This window comes from Chironomus tepperi, unplaced genomic scaffold (genome assembly GCF_022539635.2).
Source record: "Chironomus tepperi strain 1889 unplaced genomic scaffold, CSIRO-AGI_Ctep_v1 contig_128, whole genome shotgun sequence".
Taxonomy (NCBI): domain Eukaryota; kingdom Metazoa; phylum Arthropoda; class Insecta; order Diptera; family Chironomidae; genus Chironomus; species Chironomus tepperi.
This window is the reverse complement of record NW_027226250.1, coordinates 913,236-928,710: the sequence shown is the minus strand read 5'-3', so window position 1 is coordinate 928,710 and position 15,475 is coordinate 913,236. Positions and strand designations below refer to the sequence as shown.

General features: G+C 31.5%; 1 protein-coding gene across 3 annotated transcripts in view; it reads right to left on the bottom strand.

Moving 5' to 3' along the window:
- Positions 1-908: 908 nt before the first annotated feature.
- The window catches only part of LOC139087654 (protein nubbin-like), a 40,844-nt gene continuing 26,277 nt past the window's right edge, over positions 909-15,475 (bottom strand). For 2 of the 3 annotated variants that reach the window (XM_070636525.1, XM_070636527.1), the window contains exons 6-9: positions 7,119-7,157; positions 5,266-5,378; positions 3,920-4,824; positions 909-3,837 (exon numbers count right to left, since the gene is read on the bottom strand). In XM_070636525.1, the coding sequence (XP_070492626.1) occupies positions 3,402-3,837; positions 3,920-4,824; positions 5,266-5,378; positions 7,119-7,157 (1,493 nt within the window). In that variant the 3' untranslated portion in view covers positions 909-3,401. The remainder of the gene's footprint in view (positions 3,838-3,919; positions 4,825-5,265; positions 5,379-7,118; positions 7,158-15,475) is intronic. The other variant, XM_070636528.1, reaches the window with a different exon arrangement.

Here is a 15,475-nt window from a genome sequence, read left to right as displayed (position 1 = left end):
ATTGATATGAAAATCACAAATTTTGTTTAAAACTAAAAGGTTTAAAATGTTTGGAATGTGATCCCAGATATGAATTAAATAATTTTAATTGTAAATTAAAATAATAAAACATTTCAAAGGATTAATTAAGGAATTATTTAATATGAACTAAAGTTTCCAAAAGCCATTCCCGTTCTCAATTTCATAAACAATTTGAAAACTAATAAATTGAAGTAATTTAAAAGAAAATTCTTCATGTGTAAAAAAATTAAAATTTTCACCTAGCTTTGTATCTTTTTCAAATTCTATAACAAAAATTACACAAAGAAAATATATATATTTATTTTATAGATAGTTGTATATTTTTTAACTACTTACATTATAATGGTACAAAAAAAAAATTTAATGATAATGAAAACTTTACAACTGAGAATGAAACTAAACAGAACAAAAATATAATGTATATTTAATAGAAATAATATAAAAGGCTTATAAAACTACAGGTTGACAATTTTTCCTCATTTGTGCTATGATTTAAAATGCTTTCATTTCTTCATTACAGTATAGGAACCGTTACTTAATATCATCATTATGTAATTAAGTTATTTATCATTAGATGTTGTTCTCTGATGCTTGCTTTTTTTTTGTTTGTCATAAACTTTTTCTTCTGTTACAAATTTTATTTAGCTTTTTGGAAGACAACAAAATTTCTGTTTTGTGTATTTAATAAAAAATTAATTCAGGCATGAATCACCCAAGCAATCAAAAATTATGATTCTTTTTAATATTTTTTTATAACCTTAAAAATTAAATGAATTAAATCTAGAAACTGTAACTATTTTCTGTACTAGTGGTAGGCAAACTAGTGTGACACGACACTACACTAGTGTGTGTCGTTTAAAATTTTCAAGTGTGCTAACGTGTTGTACCGTGACACAAAAAAAGTTGCCCACTTGTAACTTGACTTTATAAGCTTTTTTTGGAGCGACAGAGTTCAAAGTCGAGTTGAATTTTATACCCCAGACCAGTGTTGCAGAACTTAAGAAGTCCGGACTTCAAGAGTACAAAAAAGCGTCTTTATATTGGAGTCCTGCGAACTCTGTCTCGAACGATACATTTAATTTGCCTTTTGGAAGTCTCATAAAGTTCGGATTCCTTATGGATTTCATTTAAATTCCTTTTTGATTAAAGTTAGATTCTCATCTGTTTCAGTTTTGTCTAAATTTTTGCTTTAAAACAAATTTGATACTAGTGTACCGTGGCACACAGTTTGGACAGCACTGGTCTATTTTATATCGTTCGACTCGAGTCGAATATTTTATACAAAATTAAAATCGACTTTGAGCTCTGCTTCAAGCAAGAAACCCGATAAGACTTATTCAGAATTTTTAATTAGTTTGGCAGTTGCTTAAATGTAACACATTAGTGTGTAGCGACGCGATTTCAGGTAAATTGCAAAAATTCACCAAAATGCAAAATAAGCTCAATTTTTTCTTAAATTTTAAACCTTTTTATAATTAAGACTGTCACCTTCAACAAGACTTAATACCCTCAGGAGATTAAGTCTAATAATCATAACTTATATCTCAATTTAAATTATTCCAACAGAAACTAACCACAATTATGCAATCTCAATAATTTTAAATCGCTCAGGTAGATCAAATTGTTGATGATTGTTCCATATTTTCTTATTGTTTTAAACAGAAAATTAAATTTTTTTGATAGCAAGCCTCTTTCACTTCTCGTTCGTTCGACATTAAGTATACTTTTTGTATTCATTTTTTTTAATAAAAACTTAGTAGAAAATAAAATTAATTTTTTTCATTTTTGGACTGTATTTTATTATTATTTCATCTACACAAAAGTTCTTGTCTGAATTTTTTATCGTCTTCAATAAAATAAAGATTCATCAACGCAGTCATGTTATTTTTTTGGTGATATAAAAATTAATCATCGTATTTTGTTTCATTTAATGAATTAATTATAACTAATTATCATTCTTCTTTATTCTCATTGATTTACAGATTTTTGTCTTGAAATCAAAATTCACTGGTTTGGTAATGATAGCAGTAATAATAATAATAATAATAAGAATCAGAATCAGAGATGATATGTTAACGACTTGTTTTGGGGGTCGTTCACTTATGAGGTTCAATAAAATTTCCAGTTAGGAAGTGGCACCGTGAATTATTAAATACAACCCCTACTTCCTCTAGGATGACTGTCTTCAGCCATCCATTACGTAGCCGCAAGGGCACCTCAAAGCAGAGGCGTTCACCCAAGCAAATTTAGGATTGTGGTGGAGTATTTGGGATTTTTCACAAAAATGAAGTATTGAACCCCAACCTTCCCTTCTACCTTTCTGAATAAGCCACTGTCTTATCACAATAATGAATTTTGTATAAATACCAAATGGCTGCCTTCGCATGTTTTATATTGCTTGGGGTAAATTTCTTAAATATTGGGTACTATCCCCATTTGCCCTATTCCGAGCAGCATGTTGGAACAATTTTATTTTTTGCCTTAAAAACTGACCAAAATCATCCATCATGTGGCCGATAAAGTGTCATTGCACACCCTAAATCAGAGGCGTACCCAGATATTTGCTCCAAAAATTAGAAGGAAGAGGCAGGAGTTGTTTGGTATTTGAAATATTTTTCATGAAAAGTCCAAGTAAATTGAACAATTTTGGCCAAAATGGACGTAATTTTAACAAACTAACCCCTTTCTATACACCCCGTGCCGTAACGGCACTGCCGTTCTAGTTCTGCCCTTAAAACTTACTGTCAATGCTATGACTTAGTCCCACAAACCACAATATACTGCTTAGTTACGTCATAAGTGAACGATCCCATAACTTAAATTGGAATTTCAACTGTGCAATTTACAACAAAAAAAAATGAAATGAATTTTTTCAATAAAATGTCTGAAAAATTCTTCAAATTTCTAAAATTCTATAGACAAAAAGTCACACCCGACATCAACATTAATTTAAATTGCCATCTCTGATAAAATAATTCATTCATTTATGCAACTTTTATAAATTCAACAAAAAAAAAAGAAAAAATCTCGAGTGGATTGTGTCTGACTGGTCGATTTAATTACGATGGCAAAAAGGAGTCAAAATCAAATAATATTTTATGGGTTTGGTCAATATCAATGACCCATTGAAATTGAATTTTTATGTTATAGTCTCTTTGAAAGTACTTTAGACATTGCAGTCACAATGCAAAAGTTAATTCCATAAAGTACTTTTAAAGAAAAAAGGATTTTTAAAAATTCAATTCCAAAAATATTGCAAAAATCATTTTTTTTTTGTGAATTAAATTCGATTCGATTTTTTTACATGATTACTTCCTATAGAAAAAATTGGAATGTACTGGAACTGTACATTGATATGAAATTTCTATTAATTTGTTACTTTACTTTGAATATGGACTGGATTGAGGTTGCAGAGATGAATTTAAGTCATTATTTGGTACTTTGTTGTCATTATATGATGAATTCCACTGAGAATCTTGATATTCAAGCTTCACGGATGGTGAAAAACTTGGTGATAATGAACTTATTCCAAATATCCCACCTGTACTGCTTAGCGATTCTGTTGGACTATCGGAATCAGTTGGATTAACACGTTTCTCTTTTTGTCTACGATTACAATACCAGACTCGAACTACTTCCTTTTCCATATATAAATTTTCAGCTAATGCCAATATTTCCTCACTTGTTGGTTTTGGATTCATCATGAATGCACGCTCAAGTGACACTCTGACATTTGTTTCTATTGATGTACGCTTCTTTCGCTTTCGTCCCATTTCAGGCGTTGATAGTTGATTTATTGAGCTATTTCCAAAAATTCTGTGGACATTCAATGAAAGTTCATAATTAGTTATCGAATAAGTTTTCTTTGAGGTTAGAATTTTTTTATTATGTTTCTTACGGAACGTACCCGCCACTGCCAGCTAATGTGCCATCAGCATCAAGCAGCCATTTCTGAAGGAGCGGTTTCAGTTTGCACATATTTTTGAAGCTTAAATTCAATGCCTCAAATCTTGATATGGTTGTTTGTGAAAAATCATTTCCATAAAGTTTTCCCATTGCAAGGCCAACATCACCTTGTGTAAATCCAAGCTTAATTCTACGTTGCTTGAATGTCTTTGCGAATTGCTCAAGCTCTTCTAAATCCATCGTCTCTTCGGGTGATGGTTCCATTGATCTAACTGTTTGTGAATTATTTGTAGACATTGATGACTTTTTCATTTGTGGTGTTAAAGTTCCAGAACTTGGTGTTGATGGTGTTAACATTCCTGATACAGACAATTGTGCTGTATTTGGTGGTGTTACATTATTATTTGATGGAATTGTTGTTTTTGGCGTATACTGATAATTGTTTGAGGGACTTTGTGGTGGACTATTTGGTGGACTTTTTGCACGCATTCCTTCATACATGCGATTATGTCGATTCATTTCCTCCTGTTGCTTTTGTAATGATTGAAGTTGTTGTGCAGCCTGTGCCATTGCTTGATGAACTTGACTTTGTATAAGAAGCTGTGCTGCTGCTTGTGCTTGAGCAGGTGATGTGCCTGAATTTGCACTTGCTTGTAGCAACATGTAATTCTGTAATTGTTGATGAAATTGTGCCTGCTGAGCTTGTATTGCTTGTTGTAATGTCTGAAGATCATCCTGAGACAAATTACCGAATGCACCCATTCCTAATTGATTCTGTAGTAGTAATGGCGCTAACGGAATCTGACTTTGAAGTGCTGCTAATGCCATATTCATTTGATTTGCTGAATTATTAATCGATGCAGGCGGTGACGGAGTGTGTCGTATTGAATCATTAATCTGTGTAGCAATTGAAAACGTAACGTAATCAGATATTCAGTTCAGGAAATATAAAATATAAAGATTAAATAAAATCGCGTTTAAGTTTCCTGTTTGATGTGCAAAAAAGATGTTCAACAGAAAGCTATACGTAGAAGGAGAAGTGTATTCAATATGAAAAAAACATAAATTCTTCTAGAATTGCCGGCACGCGCCCTTAGGCAAGATGAACATAAACAGGAGATTGTGTATTCCTTTTTTGATGCATGATCTTCACCCCTTTATGCTCAAAATATGTGTCGACGATGTCTTTTGAATTTGTTATTCAACCAGTCAAAATTCTTTTACTCTTTACACTTCCCTTCCCTTCCCTTCTCTTCTCTTTTTCAATTGTCGATGCCATACGCTTTAAAAACATTAAATTGGAAGGGTAATTGCGCAATAAAGCTTAGAAGAACTTACCAAATTCATTGCAGATGACTGAAATCTGTGCTGATTTGACTCCGACTTTATCTTCAATGGTGGACTAAAATTTGAATTCTCTCTGCTATCAATTGATTGATTACTTCCATCATCTGACATTTTATTATGAAATGAAAAAAGAGGCAAAAATAACAAGAAAATGTAATTAAAATTAGTGAAACTTAACTCTTCCACATAAAACAAAAAAATCCATTCCATCCATTCAGTCATTTACTCATTCATTTATTCATTAATTAAAACAAATGCGAAAGTCTTGTGAATCACAAAGCGACATCAGCATTAAGAAAGTCTCATACTATATGAAAATAAATATGTGTGTACATGAAGGAATAAGAAAAAGTGCGTATATCAATCACATCCGGACATAAAAGGCTTTTAATAGCAAATTCATCATATCATCGATAATAATTTTATCAACCCTTTCATTCATTGATTATGTTACTTAATGTGTTGATAGCATGAAATAATATTTTTTCTACTTATGCCTCTTAATGCTGTGTGAGAAAAAAAGGGTTGATATATACTTTTTTTTTGGGGAAAATTTTTTATTGCATTTTTCCCTAACGTTAAAAAACGAGAAAAAAATGTAAAGGAAATAAGTAACGGAAATATGTTTAAGTATGGAACGCATTTTTTATTATATTTCAATGCTACTTAGGGTTTCTTAGTACAGGGAACTAAGAGACTTAAATAAAGAAGGTTCCATATATCAAGGCTCAGTCTGATTATGTGACCATGACGCAGCATTGTATGAGACGTGACAGAGTCATTTTCATTCGGGTCCCAAAGTAAATAAGAGCACCGTTGCGACGGTGTCTTGAATGAAAACTATTAAAATGTCTTAAAGGCAGAACTCGACGTCGTTTGGATTATGTATGGAACAGTCAATTCGAATCAACTTGACTCCATACAAAAATTGAAATACGAGGTAGGTGCTTGAGTACATTTTAACAGCTAAAAATGTTACTTTCCTTTTAGGTCACGTTAAAAATTTTCAATTTTCGAGTATCGAGTCAAAATTAGTCAAATCTGAGAGTATCAGAGTATCTTCTATTTGACCGTTTAGATTAACATGAGTAAGCTAAAGTTCAACTCTCGATTTTAGAAAAATTAAGGTTCAATCCTATTAATTGGCCAGTAAACGCCACGAGCCTCTCTATAGAAGATCACAGATCACAATTGATCTGTACAATCAGTGAACCTTTAAAAAGTAGCATCGATTAAACTAATTTGTGCAATTCAGGTATGTAAGATTTAAAAAATAAATTTGAAAAATCTCAAATTTTAAAATGCAATCTTATTGAAATGCCTTAGTATCCAGTCCGTGTACGTCATTAAGAATATTATATCAGTCCATATGCATTCCCATTGGCTATAATCATACTATAAACGAACTTTACATCATTCATATTATTAGAGTGGATAATATAAAGTCAAAATCTGCAGCAAGACAAACTGAATAGCAACAAAATCTTTCCGTTGCCAAAAGTTGAACAAAACAAAAAATCAAAGAGTTGAAAAGAAATGATCATAAAAAAAGCATCATATCTATTCCATAATACTATTAACACATGTTATTACGATGTTACTGGTACATATTACAAGATACTTGAATGATAAATCTCTCAGGAATCAATTTTTTCGTGTATTTCCTTCAGTGAGATTTTGATTTATTATCGCTACTTTATAAATAGTTTTTCTTTTCTTTTCTTGTTCCTTCATCTCGCTTCATCGTGGTCAAAAAATTGTTCATAATTTTGTGAAGTCAATAATCGATAATATTTATTTTTTTAATATATAATATTTGGTGTGTGTGGCTATAAAAGACTTACCGTGAGAAGGTGCAGGTGATAATCGACTCAATGAAACGTCTGATGAAAAGAGAAAAGAGAAAAAAAGAAAGGAAATAATGAAATAATTAACTTGTGTGTTACTATAGCGCAACATTTTCATTCATCGAGATTCTCGCTCAATGATGAGTGTTTCGTTCATTTTTCTTCTTTATATCCAAGATGTAATTTGTGTTTAAGATTAGACTTTTATCTATTAAGTGTAGATTAATATCTTTGAATCACTTAATTGTTAACACTTAAGGGAAATAAAGACAACTTTTGGACTTATTCCTTCTTCTTTTAATTTTCCACCAATAAAACTATCAAAATACTATCCATTGTCTGTTATTGGATACGGAAACAGATAATTTTTTTAAGACATTGTCTATGTCTATGTCCAAATAAATTCTTTTGCACATTTTGCTACCTGGACATGGAACATTTTTTTTAATATCATTTATCGAGAATCTTCTTCCTTTCACAACAGCAAATTAAGGTCCAATTCACTTTAATTTCATTTTTTTATTTTTGGATAGTTTTCTTTAAGATTCTTAAATTTCAAAGTGATTCCAATTCCAAGAAGAAGAAGAAACTTTTTTTTATGGGCGATTTTATTACACAGACACAACATTTGAACATTTTTAGGGGTTGAAAGGTAATTTTTTGTGATTTCCTTCCACTGGACATAGCATTATAAAATATATTGCAGGTTGTGTATACTAATTGAATATCAGTCATGCAAAAGAAATGTGTTGAAATCAATTTTGTGGTCAAGAATTATGACGAGCTCATGAAAAATTCAATTTTAATCAAAATCAAGCTAGTCGCAATTGGGTGATGGCAAACAATTCCTCAAGCCTCGAGTAAGATTTGGATTTTGATTGAAAATGTCATGAAATTTTAATGAACTCATTTTCTATTCATTGCATTCATCATGTTTGAGCTGAAGTGAATGTAACTTATAGTTCATTTCTGAATAGCTTATTGTTATGTCGTGCTAATTATGTTTGTAATATTAATTCATCTATGTATTAAAAATTGAATAGTAAACCTACATCTGGGTGGTGTTCGTAGCAATTCATTCTTAACAGTATTATTGTTATCCTCACGTTCCTGATCACGTTCCGCTTTTGTAATAAATGACTGAACTTGCGACAGAACCATCTCGTTCGGCTCTTTTAATGCACTTTTGCCAGACGACAATAATAGCATCACATTTAATTTGGGTATTAATATGTTTTAAAGTCTTTTGTTATTCACTTGGATCTGACTTGAATGTCAAATTTATTCAACTTTTTTAATTTTTAAATTCACAAAATTTAATTCAAAATTTCAAAAGTTTTTGTTCAAAATTTAAATTCAAAAAATTCTTCAAAAAATTTGCGAAAATTTTCTATTTTTTCGTTAAATAAAATTAAAATATTCTAATTCACTCCTTGCGTCCTTAATGATGCGTTTATCCAAAATAACTAACAATCATTTTAATATTTCACTGTAAGCCAAACGGCACATTCAACAAAATAGAAAAAGGAATGAAGAAGAAGAAAAGAATTGCAGAGAGTCAAACATAATACTTTTTATTGTATGTAGCAAAACGGCATCATCATGTGAGTATTGCTCAATCGAGAGCTTTTTTTCCCCTACTTTTGCACCAATACATTAACAAAATTTCTTCATTCGTGTGTTTTTTTAATCTTTTATTCAGGATGTGAGATGTGAGAGCACAAAAAAAAAATTGAGAATGAGCGGGAATAGAAGTTCTTTTTTTATGTTTTCTTTAAAAAAACGAATATCCGTCGCTCAGCATAGTGAGTTGATATGAAAAATCATATAGAAATTACCTACGCTATATATATGTTTATATGAGTATAAAATTGTAATGAGATGTAAAAGGCGTGGTTATTTTACATTAAAAAATACGAATATAAATTTTTCTTTTTTTAAAAAAAAGCATCTCGAGGAATTTTTTATTCCTTCTTCTTTCTCCTCTTTTTTTTTATTCGCAATTCGAAGGTTATTTCTTTTTAGATCTTTTCTCATTTTTTTTTTGCTATTTCGCTGTCAGATGAACCGCGCGCTTTTTATATTCTTTTGATTATATCCGACTGTTTGAATTTCAGTAGCGAAATACACAAGAAATAAAAAAAAAAATATTCATTCTCAGTTGTTTCATAATTCTTTATTCTTTTATTTGCTGTGGCATACAGCAAAATATTTGCTTTTGACTTTAATGCTGTGCTGTTGAGAGTCTGATATGTCGGGAGATTTTTTTTTTGCTTTTCTTTTTTTCTTTCAGTGCATTTTTATGAGCATTAAATGTTGCTGTAATTTATTCACTATGGGTTGGTTCTTGAGTTGATAGTGTTTTATTTTACTGGATGTATGCTTAGTTTTAGGGATGACAGTTGTTGATTAAATGCGACTCGCAGTCACATCTTGTCGACACTAGTCATCCTTTGATTCTCAATAGATTCACAATCATATCTAGTTGAGATTAAGCCATACCTTGATATTAAATTGATTCGCAGTAAAATTCAGATGAGATTAGTCATTGCTAGAGCTAGACATGCAACTAGTCAAATAAAAACCTATCTACTCCGGGTTTAATGACATAACTTAGTTATGCAATATTAAATATTCATAATTCTAATAGATCTAAAGTGTCAAAACACAATTCCTTTAAAAATCATCATACTAAAAAATTATGATCGGTCAGAAATTGGGATTTGGGGTATATGAGTCGTGAAATTACAACACTTCTTAAGGAAGTGATTTTCTAAGTAAAATTAAAGATTAGTTGGAAGCATCCAACCTTCTTAACATTGACATTAAGTGCATTATTCAATTTATTTGTAGATTAATTAAGTTCCATAGTTTTATAGAATTGAGGTACACTAGTGAGGTATTGTGGTAAATCTGCCACCGATACCAACCCGAGCGACATAAAATAGACAAACGAACTCATAACCTGCCAGAGTAGGCAAAAATACGTTATAATAAGTTAGTGGCAAGTTAATGCTTAGTTAGTGACAAGTTCTAACGTATTTTAGTTCACTTTGGATGATTTAATTGACTCTGAACTCCGTGTAGCTTCTAAAGAGCTGCCTAATGTATCCTTTTGTCATCCGGGCAAAACTTAGTATTAAACCTAACAGTCAAAAACCATTTAACCATGCTATGTATCACTCAGCATCCTAGAGTGCCATATTAAAGATTTGACTTTTAAACTCTATCTAATCCATCCAAAACAACAGTAAAATCCAAAAAAATCACGAATAGAGTAAAAATTGCTTCCCTTTCGTTTCGCGTAATTCCATGATTTTGGAAATAACAATCTACTCCGAGAGCATGTACACATAACTGAGGGATTTTTCTTATATATTTTTTTTTCGTGTATCAAACTATGTTGAAATTATCGATTTTTCCTTAACGAATGTAGTTTATGGTTATTTGCTCGAATGTTTCACGGTTAGAATCATTAAAGCTGCCTTTCCGCTTCTTCGTCTTTCTCATTTTCTTCTCTCACTCACTCGACTCACATTCACATGTTGAGATGTGTTTAATGATTTTTACCGAAATAAGAGAAAAAAAATCAATCATCAAAGGAGATAAAAACTTTCATTTTCAATCATCAATGCTTTATTTTTATAAAGGAAGAATAAAAAAAAGGTATATTATTTAGTCGAAGATTTATCAATCCTAGATCGTGAGAAAAATTTTGTTGTGCAAAAAAAATCTCTTCATCCTTTGTTCGATATTTCAATAAATGCATAAAATTTCAGGATCCTTATTCAATTGTGCCCTAAAAAAATTTACTTTGTGCATTATTTACGCAAAAAAATCGTTTTTTTTTTTTAGGTAAGAAAAATTGCTTGGGATTTTTTAACAGATTTTTTCATGTAATTCCTTTTAATCGATAACTTGCGTAATATTTTATGTGTACACTAGAGATATACATGTACATGTATAAGGGGGATAGTTCACTTATTACGTTATGCATTGAATTGTCTTTTTGGTACTCAATCTTCTCCGTAACATAATAGAATATTATTAATATTCAAGGTATGTTAAAAATATGTTCTTTGTTTGAAGCAAGGGGGTATTGAGGGTCAAACCCGCTCCTTCCTCTTTTGGAAAATATTCTTCAATTTTCTTGAGTTTGTTGTGGAAAAGATCCCAAAAATCCCCTAAATATCATGCAATTTCCCCTGGTTTTGGCTACACACCTAATTTGGGGCAATTTCCCCCCTCCCGCGTTCTGACTACGTCTCAGGTTTCAGGCAATGTTCCTTTTAGTTTGAGACAATCCCCCTTAACTTTCTTGCCACGATTCTGTTTTGAGACAAAGAGCCCTTACTCCACTTTTTAGTTATGCTCTTGGTTTGAGGAAATGCTCCATCTCTTTCTTGCTGCGGTCCTGATTTAAGGCAATGCCATCTCCCCTTTCTGCCTATGTCTCTGGTTTGACAACGATTCCTATATTTTCTTGTTATGACCCTGGCTTGAGTTAATGTCCCCCCATACTCCCTTTTTGGATACGGTCCTTATATGAAGCAATGTACTAACCAAGACCCCGCTTTCTATCAAGGCCCTTGGTTTGAAGCATTTCATCCACTCTTAAGTGCATTACGTAATAAGTGAACAGCCCCAAAAGTAGAAAAGATATCTTTGACATAAATTTAGTGCCATTGCAATAGCAAAAAAAAAAACACAAAGAGAATAATAGAATGAAATCTAAATACCTGCTTTAGAGTATTGAGTAGGGCGACTAGCAATAAGAAGACATGCAAGAAGAATTCAAAAAATTCCAATGCATTGGTCACCTAACATACGTTAAGGGATGCTTGTATTGAGCAAAAAAGGATATATTTAAGAAAAAGGAAACAAAGGAAAAAAATGCAACAACACAAAAAAATTGTGCATAGAAAATAAAATAAGGAATAAATTCTGGACCTTAAAATTACCTGTTTTAATTTATTTAGAGATTTTGGTTATATTTTTTCTGAATTTCTTTTGTTAATTTTTACAATTTTTCTAAAAAAATAAAATAAATTGATGGTGCTTGATGACTAAATGAAGATTTGAATGTTGTGTCTGTATAATATGATTTGAGGGCTCCAGAGCATAGACATAAATCAATGATAGTGGAAAATGTCAAGAATTGCCGAAAGAGCGTAGGTAGAAGAATATAAATAAAATATGCTATAATTTTTAGTTATTCTTGTATTTAACAATAGGTAACAACTGCAATAGACTTGATTTGGGTTCTCATAAATTTTATTATTGAATTTTTGTGCTAGAAATAGAAATTATAGCGCGGAAACATCTATGCAATTCTTAGACTTGAATGTTTTATTACTATACATACATGCACAGTAGGTATTTCGAACGTTATACTTGCACAATTAATCACATTTGAAGCTGTTTAGAGAGTCAATTTTATAGTACGTTCCAATTTAAATGGGCTACTCTTGAACAGCACTAAGTGTTTGCTAGATCAGCGATAGTTCACCGTATTAACGGAAAGACATGAAGTTGCCCTGACAGTACGCACTGAATTGCCGGCATGACACTGGCATTAGGTCGGATTTAATCGAATTTAAACATGGGCCAGAATCACGCTAATCTGAGGCTGGATTTTCGGCCGATTTAAAGCCGTGGTTTGTTGAGCACAGTCTGATATTTGGGTATGAATGCTCATTGCTTATTCGGCCCACAAAATCGCTGTACTAAACATTCAATCAAGTCCTGTCTTAACCTTGCTTGTTTTAATTCATTAATACATATCCGTGCTGAATCTAAGTACTATCGAAGCTGAGACCAAAACGTTCGATAAAATTCATCGGAATCTAGACTTCGAATAAACCTGCATCTAATATAATTAGAACCCCATTAAAATCCAACGATTTTACAACCTTCGTGACTTTTCTTACTAAAAATAACAATTAGGTCCTAAAACTCTTAGAAAAATTCTGACTTCTTTCGCATTAGATTCTTAAAATATTCATTTATGACCCCCAATTTAACATTTACAATTTCTTGGTATTTTTGAGTATTTTTTACTCCTTAAAAAATGTTTTAAGCCATAAAAGTATACGCAACAGAATTCCTTTACCGAATCCTTTTTGCATAAGACATGAAAATTATGCACTGCATGCATACATTAACCATAAAACCATAAAGCAATAAAACTTTGACTTTCATCCTCAAGAATTTCTTGCATTTTTTTTTGTGTGTCTTTTAGCTTCTTACTTATGACAAAATGTGAATGGTAGCCACATGCAAAGTTAATTACAGTAAGAAAAATGGAAAGTCCTTAATATATTATTTTATTGCAGCAGGAGTGCGAGTAACTTTCTCCTTTCTTTCATTTACATTCGTAAGATTCTGTTGAAAAATTTTCTACACTTACAATTTCATTTAAATTATTTTTGTAGGGAGAGAAAGGCAGTAAAGAGAAAAAAAGGAGAAATTAAGTACACACATCAAAATTCAAATAATCTGCCATTTATTTCTTCATCTCGCATAAATGCAATGTATATATACTGCGCATTTTAATTAATTCCTCCCTTTTTTGTATTTTTCATGCATGTGTATTATATTTATTTTATTCATTCTATCTTGCTTGTTTTTGTTCTTTATCAAACTTTACTGTGTGTTTTTGCATGGGAGCAGAGAAATGAAGGAGAAGAATGGTATGGGTCGGGCAGTGAGTGTCAGAGGCGCATTTTATAGAACTAATTTATAAACTGTCTTTGGGTTATGTTTCACTAGAACCTAACCCAGAAGACACAGCCCTGGATGAAATTGTCAAAAATCTGACCTGAAGATGGCTTTTAATTTATCCTGGATACCCTGAGTAGATAAGGACTATCCTAGAAATTTCTACCTATCCTACCACTGGGTTACCCTATCCACATTATTCTAGATACCTATCGCACCCTTTCTTAGGTAAATCTCCCAGAGCAAACAGTCTTAAGAAATATCTTTTTGATACCAATAAGCTATGGGAAGTAGATAGCCCTGCCTTCCGTAACCATGGTTTAAGGTAGGGTATTAAGGCTAAGGTTAAGAAACTGATCCCATGGTTCAACGTGACTATTTAACCTGATGAGGAACAAATCGATGAAATACGAAAGGTAGGTAAAGGAGGCCTGGGTTCGGAATTTCGGTCATTTCTGTCGTATGTCTTCCAGGACAATAATAGCAAAACTAGGTGCTGCATTAACAAGCAGAGTTCCAAATCAACTTGAGTCGAGGCCAACTGATATTTTCAATATATCAAGTTCGAATCGATTATCAGACTTTGGTTGAGTTGATTAGAGTCAACTTCAAGTTCTGGTCTCAAACCAGAGAAAATTTCTTGTATAGATTCAAAACCTATCTTGAACACATAATTTTGAAACTAAAGAATAAGTAATTTAATTTAGGAATTAAGCATCATTAAGCATACCAAACTGAAGAGTGAACCCCAATTTGTAATGAAAAAATTGCACAAAAATTGTTGTTCATATGCCGATATTAAAATGATGAAATGCGAAAGAATAACAAAAAATCAATAGTTTCATTTCAGCTCATTTTTACCATATATACATATATTCACATTGCAGTTGAGTTAAGTCTTACGGTTATAGAGAGTAAAAGAAAGAAGGAAATCGAAGATGCATTTTTATATTATTTATTATGTTTGTATTAATCCTGAGACTCGTCTCGAATCACTCCGACTTTTTTTTTTTTCATACTTTCTTCTCTCTCATCGATAAGAATCGCATCATGCGCCCATGCTCACTCAACTGCACTGCACTGTATAGTGTATTAATTGTATTGAATTGAATTGCATGCAAGAAACAAATAAAAATTGAATTGAAATTAATTGAGGTTGATGCTCGCTCATAATATTTTCTTTGTGTTCCTTTTACTTCTCCTTCTCTCTCTCTCTCTTATTCACTCACTGTTATTTAGCAATAAATATTTATTTTATCCATCCATACATCCATACATCATCAATGCATATACATATAGTTCGAGGGACTTTTTTTATTTTATTTTATATATTACTGACTGCTCATGTCCAAAAAATTATTTTCAATTTTCTCATTTCTTCTTCATACTTATTTTTTAGTTGAATGAATTATGGCTTTTTAATTAATATGGTTGGAATGATAACAGAAATTTAATATCATTTAAAATGTAAATATGGGCGATACATTATAATTTGATAAATCGCTGCGGCAGCTGACTATAATTAGCCTCTTCACTTTAATTTAATTCAATTTAATTCTCTGTCCATAATTTTTATTATTTTCTTTTTTTCGGGGGTCTCATTGATGGCAAATTGAATTGCTTGTGGCTGCGAT